The sequence below is a fragment of the Rattus norvegicus genome, chromosome 3 (genome assembly GCF_036323735.1).
Source record: "Rattus norvegicus strain BN/NHsdMcwi chromosome 3, GRCr8, whole genome shotgun sequence".
In the NCBI taxonomy this organism is placed as follows: Eukaryota; Metazoa; Chordata; class Mammalia; order Rodentia; family Muridae; genus Rattus; species Rattus norvegicus.
The window spans coordinates 38204915-38220487 of NC_086021.1; the positions used below are offsets into that span (position 1 = coordinate 38204915).

General features: G+C 44.2%; 1 protein-coding gene across 16 annotated transcripts in view; it reads left to right on the plus strand.

Annotated features, from left to right (window-relative positions):
- The window catches only part of Mapkap1 (MAPK associated protein 1), a 202646-nt gene that overhangs the window by 91647 nt on the left and 95426 nt on the right, over positions 1-15573 (plus strand). For all 16 annotated transcript variants that reach the window (XM_039104765.2, XM_063283509.1, XM_063283505.1 and 13 more), the window contains one exon: positions 11307-11483. In XM_039104765.2, coding sequence (XP_038960693.1) covers positions 11307-11483 — 177 coding nt within the window. The remainder of the gene's footprint in view (positions 1-11306; positions 11484-15573) is intronic.

The window sequence follows — 15573 nt, forward strand, 5'->3', positions numbered from 1 at the left end:
TTCACTGATTAAATAGCACAGTACTACACACTGAGTTATTCATATTGATGCAACACACTCAAGTAAGAGAACTTTAAAATGTCCGCCTTACCACAAATTAAAAGAAGAACCTTTTAAATTCAAATCTTAATTTGAATAAATTTTAAAAACTGTGGTCATCCAGGCTAGCATTCCTGAAAACCTGTTCCTGGCATACATATTTAGAGAATTGAAATTGTGGTAAAATGCATTTAATGTAAATTTTTCATATTTTAAATTATATGTATTTCATTTGGTAATCTAAAATGATTTAGCTTCCTTATTTCTTTCATAGTTGATAAGAAAAGGCTTTTTTTTTTTCTCCAAAACTAAAAGATTTTTTAGAAAAAGAAACCTGAAAGGAAGGGTCAAATAGGTGATCAGCTTAGGTTATGTGTATCCTGGGACACTCCTAAGGTGATCTCCTACCTTATCTTTCCACCGCTTTGTCAATGTCTGTGGTTGAGCCCGGCTTGCTGACACTTCAGTGGTCACACCAGCCTGTGCCTTACCCCCCTCCTCCACTCCCCCATTGCATTTTGAATTACCAAGTTAAGCCACAGGCCTTTCAGGGTTTTGCAGTTTGTCTGTGACACTAGATTCTTAGTCCTTTTTAGTGTAAGGCAGTCTGTAAAATAAATCTCAGAAATCCCTTCCTGTGGGGCTGTGTGGGAAGGATTCTTTTCAGCCTGTTAGTGTTGATGCCCTGGAATACATCCTTTTTTGGTCTTTCCCAGTGGGCTACGCTGTGGAAGAACACTTCATTCACAAATTGCTAGATGCTTGTAAGAGCTCTCCTCCGATTTTGGTTTGATTGTCGTGAAAACCATTTATACACGAGTATTGTTCCACCGCCCTGTGCTATGAAAAGTGCAGCACCCGACTTGCTCCAGGGAAGGAGTGCAGAATTTGGCTGGAATCCTTGGCATTCTTTATTCTTTCCCGTGTTTGTTAACTGTTGTGTAAGATCTGACTGTAGGATTTAGCCTGATTTCCTCCTGATTTTGATATACTGATTGTGAGAGAAACAGTGGAAAGACTAACTGAAATTACCTACGTCTGTCTACAAGACCAGATTGAACAGTTTAGGCTTCATTATTCACAGTCACTAAATTTTGTGCCTTACAAAGTTTTGTTTAGATTTGGAGGCCTTACTGTAACTTCTTTGTATGTAGTCCATGATTTTGAGGGGGGAAAATCTCTCCAGGTTGCCTTGGATTTTGACTATTTGGTTCAAGGATTAAGGGGCACAGATTAAAGCTCCTCTCTTAAGATCTCTTTTTACTTTGTAGGCTAACCAGACTCCTGGGCTCACACACTCCCTCAAGCCTCGATCTCCTGAGTGCTGAGAGCGCCGGTGCTCACCATGCCCAGCTGCCTCATTTCTTTTTATAGCAGATACACTGTTTTCCCTCTTTTGTGTTTCCATTGAAGAATAGCTCTTCCTTCTGAATTTTTTGGCCATTATGTAGAAAGCTGTTGTACCTGTTCCCATGCTGGTTTTGTGTGTGTGAGAGTTTTCATCTCATTGGGACAAGTACCTAGGAGCACAGTTCTGGGTTGCATGGTCAGGTAAGCCTGTGTAGTAAGACTCTGTCGCTAGCTGTCTTTTGGAAGGCTTGTGGCTTTTGGCCTTCCCATCGGTGAGCAGCTAGAGTTGTGCTGGCCACAGTCTCCCCTGCATTCGGTGCAGCTGGCATTCGGACTTGAACCATTCTTAGGGGTCTGCAGAGGTCATCTCATACCGATTCGCAGTCCCTAATGAATGGGGCGGAGCCGTTTATGTTTGGTTGCTGCTTGGCTGCATGGATGAGCTGTAAGAGAATTCGCTCCTGTTGAGATTAAGTTTTCTTATTGTTGAATTTTAAGAATTCTTTGTATTTTTAGATATAATTTTTAGATACGGTTCCTTTTCAGATGCTTTGCAGAGACTTTCCTCCCAATGTGTGTTTTTTGCCTTTCCTTCCTTTTAATAGCATCTCTTACCCAGCAGATGTCCTAGGTGTTATGGACTTGCCAGCTCTTTTTTTCATAGATGATGCTTTTGGTATTCTGTCCATTTTATTTAAGTTTTTACATTTGTGTGTGTGTGTGTGTGTGTGTGTGTGTGTGTGTGTGTGTACGTACATGTGCCACGATGGTGAGCACCCTCGCTGCTGAGCCGTCTGGCTGATCCTGGAGTTGGATCTAAAAGGTCCTCAGTATACTCAGGGTCACATAAACTTTTCTCCCAGAAGTATTTCCTTCTAGAAGCTGTGTGATTATGTGCTTTATATTTAGATCTATGAAGCTGAACTTGGGGGTGAATCTGAGTGGTAGAATACTTGCCCAACATGCACAAGGAGTGAGGTCCTGGGTTCAATCCCCAGTGCTGCAAGAAGGCACTGAAAGGAATATGGCTTAGATAGCCTGGAGGGAGAGCTGTGTTTGGATGCCTGCTTTATTTGTGGATACCTTTGTTGCTCCAGCACCATTTGTAAAATGATTGTTCTTCTCCATTAAATTGCCGTTGCCCCTGCGCTGATGACCAACTGACTGCTTCTGGCCTATAAGATTTGCTAAAAACATTCCTTAGTTTGTTTTTCTCCATTAGATTCAGGAATGGAACAATATCTTTTGAATAACACCCATTTGTGGGAGAAGAAGAAAGCTCAGTGAGGTTTTACCTGTCAGGAACTTGAGATATACACCTGCTCTTTACACAGAGCCATGCTTACTCTGCTTTATAGATAATTTAAGGGCTTCTTCAAGGGTAAGCTTCGGTTATTCCCTTCATCTGTGCACAGACTTTGGTCATACGTCTTGACTCCCGTGTGCACTGGCACCCCTCCCACTCCCGTCTTTCCTTTCTGCAGTCCCTTAGGCTTTGCTCAGTCTCTACCGTTAGTTTATCAGGCTGCTGATAGGTGAGCTGCTGGAAGCCTGTAGGGTTCCTGTAGTCCTGGGCAGCGTGATGTTACCACCATGCTCAGTAGTTGGGCACCGGGCTGCAGGGCCACATTGTTCAGAAGTGAAAAGCGAGCCGAAAGCAGACGGCACGTTCACAATCTCAAATTTTCTAGTGGTCACATTTTTAAAATTAGCAGATGAACTTAAATTTTATATAATGTATTTTATTTTGTTCAAAATTGTATCATTTTGGCATTGGGATGTAGTTGTAGAGGTGCGGCTCAGTTGGGAGTATGCTTGCCTACCATGCAGGGAGCCCTGAGGCCCATCCCTAGCATCACGAGGGAGCCAGCCTGTGCTCCCAGCCCTGGGGAGGTACAGTGGAGGATCAGTTCAGAGGCATTCTTGATGAGGTAGGGAGTTGCAGACCACTGTAAGCTACTGGGCACCCTGTCTTTAAAAGGACAAACTCACACACACACACACACACACACACACACACACACACACACACACACACACACACCTGTCATCACTATATACATTTTGATACATAAAACACACTTATAAATCTTGTTATGCTTGTAAAATTATAATATGTGGTATCTATTTGCAATCTAATGCCACCCAGACATGCCATTTGAGAAATGCATAGCAGCCACTTACAGCTTGTAACTGAGCAGTGCTGAGTATGCCAAGCACTGGTCTAGCCGAGCAGTACCAAGTCCCATCTGTGATAGGTTTGCATGGCTAGTCTCAATGTCGGCATCTACAGGCCTTGAGGAGAGTTGGTGATTTTTGTAGGTTAAGAGTTTAATCTCATTAAGCATTAAACATCATTTTTCATAGACGCTCTGAAACATATTAGCATCTTTTTCTCTTCTCTTTGTCAGAGTGCAATATAGTAGTTAAAAGTGTAAAATACAGTAGTGGAGAGATGGCTCAGTGGTTAAGAGCACCGACTGCTCTTCCAGAGGTCCTGAGTTCAAATCTCAGCAACCACATGGTGGCTCACAACCATCTGTAATGGGATCTGATGCCCTCTTCTGGTTCGTCTGAAGACAGTGACAGTGTATTTACATATAATAAATAGATCTTTTTTTTTTAAAAAAAGTGTAAAATACAGAGCCGTGGTCTTGTTTTTAAACCTCTTGTTACTGCAGCAGGCTGATCCTGCATGTGTTCCAACTTAGGCTCCAAACAGTAGTGTTCTCGAGTGTAAAATATAGTGTAGACTAAAACAGATTGGTTTGTTGTTTTGTTGCTTTTTTTTTTTTAAGCTGAGAAAATGCATAGCCCACAGTTTTCTAGCAGTCATTCACACAGGGCTGTCAGTTAGCACTCTCTATTGCAAGTGGTTGTACTGTGGTGTGGTACTCTGGTATCTGATAAGTGTATGGCAGTATTAGGCAGGTTGCACCTCTCATCTCTCTCTGAGGTGTCCTCAATCTACTCTCCTCACCTTTCTAGATCACCACCTCCACTCTATGTTCCTTAGTCCTCTCTAAGAGCCTTTGCTTAACTGTGTGATTCGCTTCAGTAGCCTTCCCCCTTTGCATTCCAACTGCAGTCCTATGCATGGTAAGGCTTCACATTTTAAACTGGCAACAGTTCCTTGTGTGTACTATTCTCTCGTCAGATATGCCTTTCTGCCTTCTTCTCTTGACATCATCTATGTAACTCCCTGCTCATCTTTGGCAGCCACTGATATTTAAAGACTTTACCACCTTTATTCCTTCTGGAACCGTAGGGCCTAGATATAGAAGAAGGGTAAAATGTTGGTAAGAAGGAGGAATGTTGTCACTTCACTCAGAAACAGGGAGTGTGTTGGGTAGAAGAGATTACCAAGCAATGGCACTTGTACCTGGCTCATTTCACTTCTCTCTTGCATGCATCCCTGAAGCTCTCCGGCATTCACCGAGTGTTTGCTCTGTCTTGGGCACTTGCTGATTTATAGCGCTGAGTCTTTTTCACATAACAGCTCAATGCTTTAAGGGAAGGATGCCATCCCTGGGTGCTTTTCTCAGGGAAAGATGTCCTGAGAAAGGACAGCAGAAACCTCTGCACCAAGAGAGGTCTCTCGATGGAATAGTGTGGCCACACAGCCAAGGCCCGAAGGAGCAGTAGGTTGCTGTGACTGCAGCACAGAGAAAGCAGGGAGAAGAGGGCGATTAGATTAAGAGGAGTGGGTAGCTTCTAAAGTATCTGAGGTACAACTCCCAGCATGTGGGGGTGACTTGGATAAGGGGCATCTGGGAGAAAGCAGTGCCCAAGATGATGGCCTAGATTTCAGACTTGGCCTATGTGCTGTTGTCTCTATGGTGAGAGAGGGAGCCTTACTGTAGCCTTGGTTGGCTTTCACAGTGTGGAGAGCAGGGGCAGGGTGCTGCAAATTTAGTCTTTGACCTGTTAATTTGATGTATTTGGTTGCTGGAGTTGAAAGGAGAGGGAGACAAACCGGGAGTATGAATTGGGGGACTTACTTGAATAGATTTTTACTGAAGCCTCGGGTTAGTGAGAAGAGAAAAGCCTTCAACATGGCCACTGAGGAGTCATGTTAAAACACAGGGTCCCAGAAAACAAAGACGTTCAGAGCTGGGGCAGATGGAGAGCTTAGCTTACTCAAAGAATGTCCCAGAGACGTCTCAAGAGCTGCAGCACAGGTGTGAGTCTGCACGGTATCTCTGAGCTTGTGTCCCAGTCCTGAAGACTGCACAGTGAGGGATATGGGAAGCATGTGGGAGTGCACACATGGGAACCTTCAGAGCTACAAATGACTCAGCCCTGCCATGCAAGGGAAGCCTTCTCTAAGAGTCTGAGAAAGCAAGCTTCTGCCTCTCCAGACCTTTATTTACCAGAAACCCTAAGACAGATGCCATAGCCACAGCTCATAGCAGAGACCCTGCCTGCCTACTCTCCCTCAACATTGCATGCTGTTGACACCATCCCAAACCCTGTGCTGGGCAGTGGGGTACGAATAATCAAAGTCTGTGCTCTTAAGGCTCAGGTTGTTGGTTCAGACAGATATCAGATCATCCATGCTCACTTCTGTATCACTGAGACTTGCAGAACAGTGAGTTCCAGGGACACGGGAATAAGGATTGCCCAAGATGGTTCTGCCTAGAGCTCTATACTGTACTGGGGTAGGAGGCGGTCAGGGAAGCAGTAATGAGGCTTGAGCTAAATTATAGTGACTTGACCATCTAGGAACATGGTGCCTCCAGGCTGATAGCCCACAGAGAGATGGGACTGACATTACCTGGTGAGGGGACTGCTAGAAGGTTTGACTCAGCCCAGGGTGTGTGCTCTGGAATAGAAGGCAGCAGAGCACAGTGGAAAATGTGTTCTTATAGAAGACAGGTTCCAAGGTAGGAAAAGGCTTTATACAGGAGGTGACAGCTCCCCATTTATGTTTCTGCAATGTCCTACTGCTAGTGGGCTTGAAAGAAGGTCTACAGGAAAAGTTTATGATAGACTATGTGTCTGTGAAATTCAGAATCCCACATTTCTGTAAATTTATTTGGAAGACTAATTCAGAACAGTGTACAGAAACAATAGAATTAGCAAATAAGAATGTTAATGCAGTTATCGTAAACATGTGCAAGACCACACAGCTCTGTACAGCAGTATGGCATGGTATGGAAACAACTGGACCCTCTCATGGTGGAGCAAGGCCGGCTGCACGGGAAGGCCCTTGGGCTCAAAGAGACAGAAGCTCCCAGAGTGTAGGGCAGATAGCAGCCAGCAGGTATTTTCTCCCCGGAGCTGCTGTCCTGGGGAACTTAGAGCCACTTCTGTGTGAGGTTGCTGTGCTTTGAACCTTACAATAATATTGAGCATTCTTACCTTTCACTTTATGTGAGTTTTGGAGAAATAGAAACTTTGACAGTCTTAATTTTTTCCTCTGACTTCAGAGATCAATCTCTGAGTTACAACCTCTCTGTAATCTCCTGCTTCCCCCTTACCAATGCCCAGCAGACTTTTAGTATTGATTGGCCATCACTGTACCCACCAGGACCCTGGTACTGAGCGCTCTGTGTGTGAAAGCAAAACCAAGCAGTAAGCATTTGTCTACAGTCATCACGTTCCAAAGGATCCCCGCCTTTCCAAGGAAGGGTGAATTTTTATGAACACACCAGATAAAATCGGGAAAAATCTGGGATACTTCCTGGAACACTTCTGAATTCTTGTGTATGAATTAAATGTTATCTGTCCATAGGCTGCCGGCTTCTGTCACTTCATACAAGCCAAACCAGCCTTTGAACAGAAAATAAATATTGGTCAACTCAGTGAAATACATTTTCCCAATGGGAAAAAAATTGACAGCAGTTACTGATGCACAGGTAGGTGAGGCCAAGCTGCTATGCTCACTGAAGGTTGCGCACACGTCTCTGTCTCTCCTGCCCCAAGGCTCTGACCACAGGCTCCATTTTCCTTCCCGCTCAGTGTTAAAGCCCCGTCCTCTTACAGCTTAGCTGTCTCTCCTCCTGGGCCCACCCATGGCTAGGACTCGGCCTCCTGTTTCTCTCTTCCTGCTGTTAGTCTGAACTGTCTGTCCTCAGGTACCAGTCGGACAGGGATGTAGACTTGTCTGCCGCGTGCTCTCTGTGCCTTGCTGTAACCAGAAGATGAGGACTTGTTGAAGAAATCTTGCAAAATGAGAATCCTTTTTCATGCTAGACACTGCAGTGAATAAAGTAATTTAATCTTTATAAGACCCTGTGCAGCAGCTAGGATTATTTCCTCTGTAATTCCAGTTTCATAAAACAGTGAACACATGGAACGTGTGTCTGTGCTGAGGGATTGTAAGCCACACACGTGACTGCAGTTCAAGGCTAGGAAGGTCACCTGTCGCAGGTGACCTAACTCTCTTACAAGGAAATGAAAATGACATCAGGACGTTTGGAAAGTACAGAAGGTAGAAAGAAAAACTCCACGTGACAAATGTTTCCATAGACTTGGAATACAGTTTATAGTCTTTGTGAACACAACTCAATTCCTTATAAAGCTGCAATCATTTCTTGTTTTTATCCATCAAAAAATGGGATGTCGGACTCATCTCTTGAAATGTCCTCCCCTACTTAAGAATCCATGCTTGGTGCCACACCTCCCCCATCCCTTTAAAAAGCCATGTGTGGTGTGGTACATGTGCCAGCAATGTCAGCACTCTGGTGCTAGGGGCAGGAGAGTTGGGAGCTTAAAGCCAGCTTTGGCTATATGGAAAGTTTAAGGCCAGCCTGGGCTGCATGAGGCCCTGCCTGGAAAAAAAAAAAATCCTTTGACTTTGACTTCTGCTGCTTTCTCCCTTATCTGAAGCTTTGGTCTTTGGCTGTATAATGCCAGAGCTTCCTACTAGGTCAGCTGACAACTCCACCCCTCTTCTGCCTCATTAATAGTATCTTTTACTTTTGTTCAGAGTGATTCTATCCACACATTCATGTACTCCTTCATTTAACAAGTATTTGTTAAGTACTTCTAAGTGCCAGCTATTTGACTCTTCAGTAAGTGTGAAGAGTCCATGCTCTTTGGGAGTGTAGATGCACAAGTAGGTAAAGGGAGCTGTGTGGTCACAGATGTTTAGAAACAGTTTTATAAATGCACTTGGATTCTGTCAGAGATCAAATGATTGTAGAGACATCAAGAAACCCATTCTCACACAAGGTGGAGCTCAGAGAGATTTGGTAAGTCATCACGCAGAACAGATGTCATTCATTCAGAATGGAGACACAGGAAGGGGCCCTGTGGTATTTGTAGACTCCCTTGGCAGGGACCAGAGCTGCTTTTTCCCCCCTCCCATTTCAAAATGCCACCAGTTTCTGCTGAAATTTATGTGCCATCCAATGTTAAACAAGCCACTTAGCCTCAGTAAGCCTCAGCTTCCTAGTGTTTAAAATAGAAACAGTGACTGGTCTCACTGAACTGATGTGAAAGCTTGGCGGCTGTGTCAAAGCCAGTTTGCCCAGAGTGTGGTGCACAATGCCCAGTGCATATAGCCAGTGACGTTGCCGTGTCTCAGGAGCACTTCATGAGGCACCCCAAGCAGTTCCACAAGAGAGAGCACAAGGGAACCAGCAGGCAGTAGAGAGGAATATTTAGTCACTACCTCCTTAGATGTTTTTAGTTGAGGGCTTAGAACCTTGTTTGCTGCTAAACTTTGCTGATGCTCTCACCCCTCTTGTACTATACAAGAGGCATCCTTCAGATGGGGCTCTGACAGAGAAAACATGGAAGATGCCTTTGAATGAGTTACTTACTGGTTTATATTTCAGGATTAGTGAGCTACACACACCCTTTGGTTTACTCTCAGACCTGAGCTTATGGTATTTGTTGAGTTTGTTTTTGTGGAGACTCAGGAGTGTCCCATGACAATCAAAGCAGGATTCTTCTGATATTAATATTAGGCTTTCTGCTTTGATCAATAATAATAGGCTTATTATTTGCCCTTGAACCTCTGTGGTATTGGGGAATCACCGACATCTCTCAGATTGATTTGCATGGCAAAAAATAATCCGTCCTGTCTCTTGCTTGTCTCATCTTATCTGCCCTGCTCATAAAACCTTAGAGGCACACCAGCCCCAAGGCTGCAACACAGCAGCCCCATTCAACCCAGAGACCCTCCTACCCAGAATGAGCTGCCCTATTGCTCCTCTGTGCGTCTGTAACTTAAGGATTGATAGAGCTCTTCAAGCTGGTTCCCATCTGACCTTACTCTAATCACCCCATCTTTAGATTCTGTGTGCTAGGCTCTATCTGCATCACTGACTCTGATCCTGAATTAGAACCTTGTTATGGATGGAAAACAGGACTATTGATGAAGCTTATTCTGAACTCATACAGCCCAAGAGCCATGGAGCTGAGAATCTAACTTGGGTCTCCTACGCCATTTCCGCATCTAAAGAGTGTCTGTCTCTGCACACACTTTGTGGTGGGCAGCTTGCTGTAAAGATCCAGAAGTTCCCAGCACTCAGACAAGAACTTTGTATTTCTTACCAACATTGCAAACATGTGTAATCTAAAGTGACAATGTAACGTTATCAATCCACTTAGCAGATTTATGTTTCCATTAATTTTCATCTGTCCCTATTACCTGTTTTATACAATAAATACTTCCCAGCCTTGACAGACACACTGAGTGTAGACTCCCTGAATTAGGCTCTCTCAGTACACAGAATTGCAGCTAAAGATTGTGAATTAACTGGGAAAATTGCAAATCAGGTAGTCAGCACAATAATTCATTGTCACATCCAATCAATAAACTTTGTAAATCAACTCATTTAATTCAAAAAATGATCTATATAGATCAAGCAACCAATTAAACAATTAGCATACACTTTGGAATTAATTAATTAAAGCATCAATCACATAATTAAAATTTCAAATTTGAGCTGCAGAATTTAGAGTTCTCCTGCCTTCTGAACTATTAGATTATGCTTCTGAAGCCAGCCTGCCTACTTGCTAGCAGGTTTGCAGTGTCCCAGCCTGCTCTGAAGCATGCTGATGCTTTCAGCATTCTTTTACTTACACATTCACTAATGCACTGTCAAGGTCTCAGTATCCCAGGCCTGCTAGCTATGTGGCCAAGGATAACCTTGAACTTGTGATCCTCCTGCCTCTACCTCTGAGTGCTGGGATTACAGGACTGTACCTCCACATCTGAGTTTTGCAGTGCTGAGGATTAAGTGCTGGACTTTATACATGCCTGATGAGCATTCCACCAACTACATCCACCCTAATCTCAACTTGTGAATTGTTTTGGTGTCCTATCAGTGTGAATAAATTGCCTTTGTATTGTCCCTCAGGGGAAAGGTGTTTGTTGATTGTAAAAGGGCAAGACTAGAATCTGGAAGTTCTGGCTAGACATGATAGAGAAACAGAACATGTCCAGAAGGAGTCAGAGGACCAGGTCTGAGCGCCAGGATAAGTCAGGCCATTTGCTTTTGTTCAGCTAAGGTGCTGTGGTGTAATAGAGTCAGAGCCTACCCGAAGAGGCAGTTACTTTTTAGGGAAAGAAGTGTGTGGCTGGTCTTGGTTACCAGGCTTACCTGTGTGTGCATCAGGGGCTCTCCAGCAGTACCTTTCTCTTTGTCTGTGAGTGTATTCTACAGTGCTGTAGTGCTTACTTCCCCCTCTGTGCTATGGCCTTCCTTTAAAGCTGACATTAATTTTCACTTTTCATCTCAGGGACTGAGTTCTAGGTCTTATCTCTAGTAAGTGTCCAGTTAATGTTGGAGAAATGACACAATGTGAAGACACCTTTGTCTTGCTAACAAGGGTTAGGGATTCTCAGCATATCCTGGGCCGAGGATAGAGAGCAGCAGGGTTGGTGTGCTGGCTGGGCCATACTGTCTTTAGTGTCCCTTCCCTGCAGCACTCACTTGCCTTTCTGGTTTTGCTTTCAGTGACAACGTCAGTGCCTACTGCCTGCATATTGCTGAGGATGATGGGGAGGTGGACACGGATTTCCCACCGCTGGATTCCAATGAACCCATTCATAAGTTTGGCTTCAGTACTTTGGCCCTGGTTGAAAAGTACTCTTCCCCTGGTCTGACCTCCAAAGAGTCGCTCTTTGTTCGAATGTGAGTACTCCCTGTTATCTCCTCAGTGTGTCACCCTGACCTTCAGGCATTGTTTATCAGGTGACGTATATGTGTTACCTGGAACATCTGCTCACATGGTTACCTGCAAAACACTTGGGGACCATGTGCATTGCCGTTTGGTGCTTCTGTGCCGAGGACATGTGCAGCCTGTTGAGCAGTGGTAGACTGAGATGGATCCGGGAACAGCATGTCTACAGATGACCTCTGGGAGCAGTGGTGACTAAGAGCCTAGGAAGCATTATCTGGGTTTGCCCCTTTCTAGTCAAGGATACCAACCTAATACAAATGCATAATTGTGGCTATTTTTCTATTGTGACGTAAAATGCTTTTTTCTCCAACTGGTTCAGATTCTATCTGTTTTTCCTCGGTTGCCTTCCTTTAGACTATGCCTACTCTATGTTTTTGTCAATCTGGTAAAGCCTTAAAAAACCACTCTCAGAGAAGTGTATGTACATACATAAAATAAAATTCATTGGAATATAAAGACTCTCATATTGAAAGTCAACAGATCATTAAACAACTCTGCATGTAGTGATACATCTGACTTTATTAATAGATTGCCTAACAAGACCCAGAGGAGTTCTAACTACTGCTCTTAAAGCCTGTTGATCAGAGCAGCAGTGAGTCTAAATGCTGCTTCAGGAGTCCGCACCGTTTGTAGCAAACAGCAGTTAGCATGATTGGCACCAGCATGGCTCATCCTGCTGTGAATTGTTGCCTCCACTTTCCATTGGAGGAGATGCTAAGGACTGCAGTGGGGACGAGCGTGTGTCCATCGGGGTCCATGGTCCTGAGGCCCAGAGCTGAGGGCAAGCCCACACACTCAGGTTTAACCTAAGTGTTTCTAATCTCCCTCTCCTGGCTATCTCCTGGGACTAATAGTGATCCCTTTGGCACCCCCTGCTGTTTGGAACCAGCAAATTCATAGTCCTAATGAGGGATTACTTTAAAGGATCTTCTCCTTTCCCTTTAAAACAGATTCCTGGGGCTGGAGAGATGGCTCAGAGGTTAAGAGCACTGAATGCTCTTCCAGAGGTCCTGAGTTCAATTCCCAGCAAGCACATGGTGGCTCACAACCATCTTTAATGGAATCCAATGGCCTCTTCTGCTCTGTGGATGGCTATAGTGTACTTGTATAAAAATAAGTAAATAAATTAAAAAAAAAAGCAGATTCCTTTGTTTGAGACTTAGGAAAATGGGATGTACAGCATGTGATGCATGAATATTTTAGGTCTTTCTCCCCTTGAGCAAGAACAGACATAAGGTGCCAGGGGTGAGCCTGGAGCAGCCTCCCCAGTGGCTACCTCACCTCTACTCAGATCTAATCTACAAAAGAGCATGTTTTCCCTCACATTTTCATTTCTGAGGCACAAAAACGACAGCTTTATAGAACACCTAGAATAATTTTAAATTACACAGTTTTTTTTTAAATAATTAAAAAGTTATACACCTTCCTAATAAAACTGGGGTACCCACATGCAGACCCACGTATACACATACACAGGTGAAGCCAGAGGCCATTGCCGCCTTCAGTTGCTTTTTCACCCTAGGTCTAGACAATTTCTCAAAACACTGGGCACTTACTATTTTGTCTAGTGAGGCTGGCCAGAGAGCGCCCAGGATCTGCCTGTGTTGGTCCATTCCTTACTCAGCGCCTGCCCCAGATGTGCACCACTGTGTCCAGCAGCAGATATTTTACACATGGAGCATCTCCTCAGCCTGTGTCCGATTCGTATAATCATTCCCAAGAGTTTAGCAATTACAGCTTCATTACATATGTGTTACGTTATTTTTTTTTAACACTGTAATAGATTATTTCAGCGTTCTTAATCCTATAATCTATAGTTACTTCCTGTCAGAAATCTAGATGGAGACATCTTCTAGAAAGAGAAAAATCTTCTTTTCTCATGAAGATTACTACCTAATGAGAACACAGTTGTCAAAAAAAAAAAAAAAAACCAACAAAACCAAAACCATAAACGTGGTAAGCACCTAAGCATGAATACAGGAGGTACACAGAGTGCCTGGCTGCTGGCCTGGCTGCTGCTGGGTTTGGATTTTCCTAAGTCATGACAGTCTTCTGGATCCCTGTGTCCTGTTAAAGTACTTCTTAGGGTCATTTCCTTTAAGTAAGCAGGGTTGTTAGTCAGAGAGTTGAAATGTCTATTCGTGCTGAGACTTGAACTCAGGACAACATGGGAGGTGAGTGCTCTACCACTGACTTACACCTCAGCCCAAATTCTGACTTTCAAACAGCCTTCTGAAAGTTTAGAAGAAAGGCATCAAGAAACTGCCTCCTTACTTGTCTGATAAAATAGTACAGACTACTCAGTGTGTGTTTGTGTCAGGCTGAGTGGCCTCCCCTGCCTGCCTGTCTGGTCCACATTCTAAGCCTGGGAGACCTTTAGTTAGTTAGGACTCTCTAGGGGGTTGGGGATTTAGCTCAGTGGTAGAGCGCTTGCCTAGGAAGCGCAAGGCCCTGGGTTCGGTCCCCAGCTCCGGGGAAAAAGAAAAAGAAAAAGAAAAAAGAAAAAGGACTCTCTAGAGACATGTCTTGTTTGTGTCAGCAAAGGGAGGAGAGCTTAGCTCCTCCTTTTCATTTCCTCCCTGTCCTCCTCCCACCTCTGTCTCCTCTAGCAGGAAAGACCCTAGGCTGAAGGTGTTAGGAAAATAGGCTTGATAGTAAGTAGTAAATGAAGGAGTATTTTCAACCGTGGAAATGCTACCATGTTTATCAAACTTGCCCTGTGGAGCCATGAGAACAAGGCTGCACAGCACTGCCTCCAAGCCTGCTCTCGACTCTGTCCTGTGAAAGGTGAGGGTCAGGGAGGGATGCTGGTAGTCTGATCTGTCAGGTACATCCCATTCTCTGAGGGCCACTACTGAGTTCAGGGAAGATAGGCCTTGGAGCCCGTCTGCTGCCCAGCCTGACCGTATCCTTACTGGTGGGTTTGATTCTGGTACATTCCATAACTTTTTTTTGCTATCAGCCTCACAGGCCAGTTGTAGGTATTAGACGGAAAGCTTGGAACTGTGTCTGCTGTGGGTCAATGTTACCTTTTGTGCCAGCTGCTGATACCGTTGTGATTTACTAAACAACCCTTAGAGAGAGAGCTGGACCCCCTGGACCTTTGGCACCCACACAACCCCTAGATTGTTCTTGAATGGCTGCGTTTGCTATAGCTCATGTTCCTGCCTCCCTGCCCCCTATTTAGTATTTTACCGACTGAAAGGCCTAATTGTCACTGGATGTCAGCAGGTGGTGGATGGACATTGAAGCTTGGTAGAATTTCAAATTAGGCTTTGTAGGAGTACATGTCCTCAGAGATGGCTCAAGAAACGTTGTGGAAGAGAGGCGCACAGACACCAGGAGCCAGAACACCAGGAACTGTGCTGTGAAACAGCCTCTCTTAGAATGGCTGCATAAGCCAGACTGGAGCAATAGAGCAATGTCAGTAGATAGGATAAGGTGAGACTTTACATAAGCTCCCTGAAGGCTGGGCAGAAAAATAGGTCTCTGCGGCCTCAGCACCCAGTGGAGGACTTTGTGGAGAAGCTATAGGTGAATCTTGGGGTCTATGGCTGCCAGGGGGACCCGTACCAAGCACTGTGTCACATCGTGCTTAGCTTCATGGCTATGCTGCGCTTTGAGTGTAGGAAGCTCACCTTTGTCTTCCATGAGATCAAGCACAGGCTTTGAGCTTTGGCAAACCTGGGTTCAAGTCTCACTAGCAGCTTTCTATGTGACCTCGGCAACTTTACTTATCTTAATTTATCTCCTATTAAATCCAGACAACAGAAGTAAACTTAACCATAAGTAATAAATTTTTATATACCTAGACTCATCGTTAAGCCTTATTCTTTCTCTGAATTTGTTTTTAATATAGTACTACTTGAATGCATACAAATATAAAACTTTGGCTATAAAATTCCATAATGTGTTAGCTATAAATTTCTCATTTTTATATATCGAATACAAGTAAATGATAGTGTGGTGTTTTGAATATGCTTGGCCCAGGGAGTGGCACTGTTTGGAGGTGTGGCCTTGTTGGAGGAGGCATGTCACTGT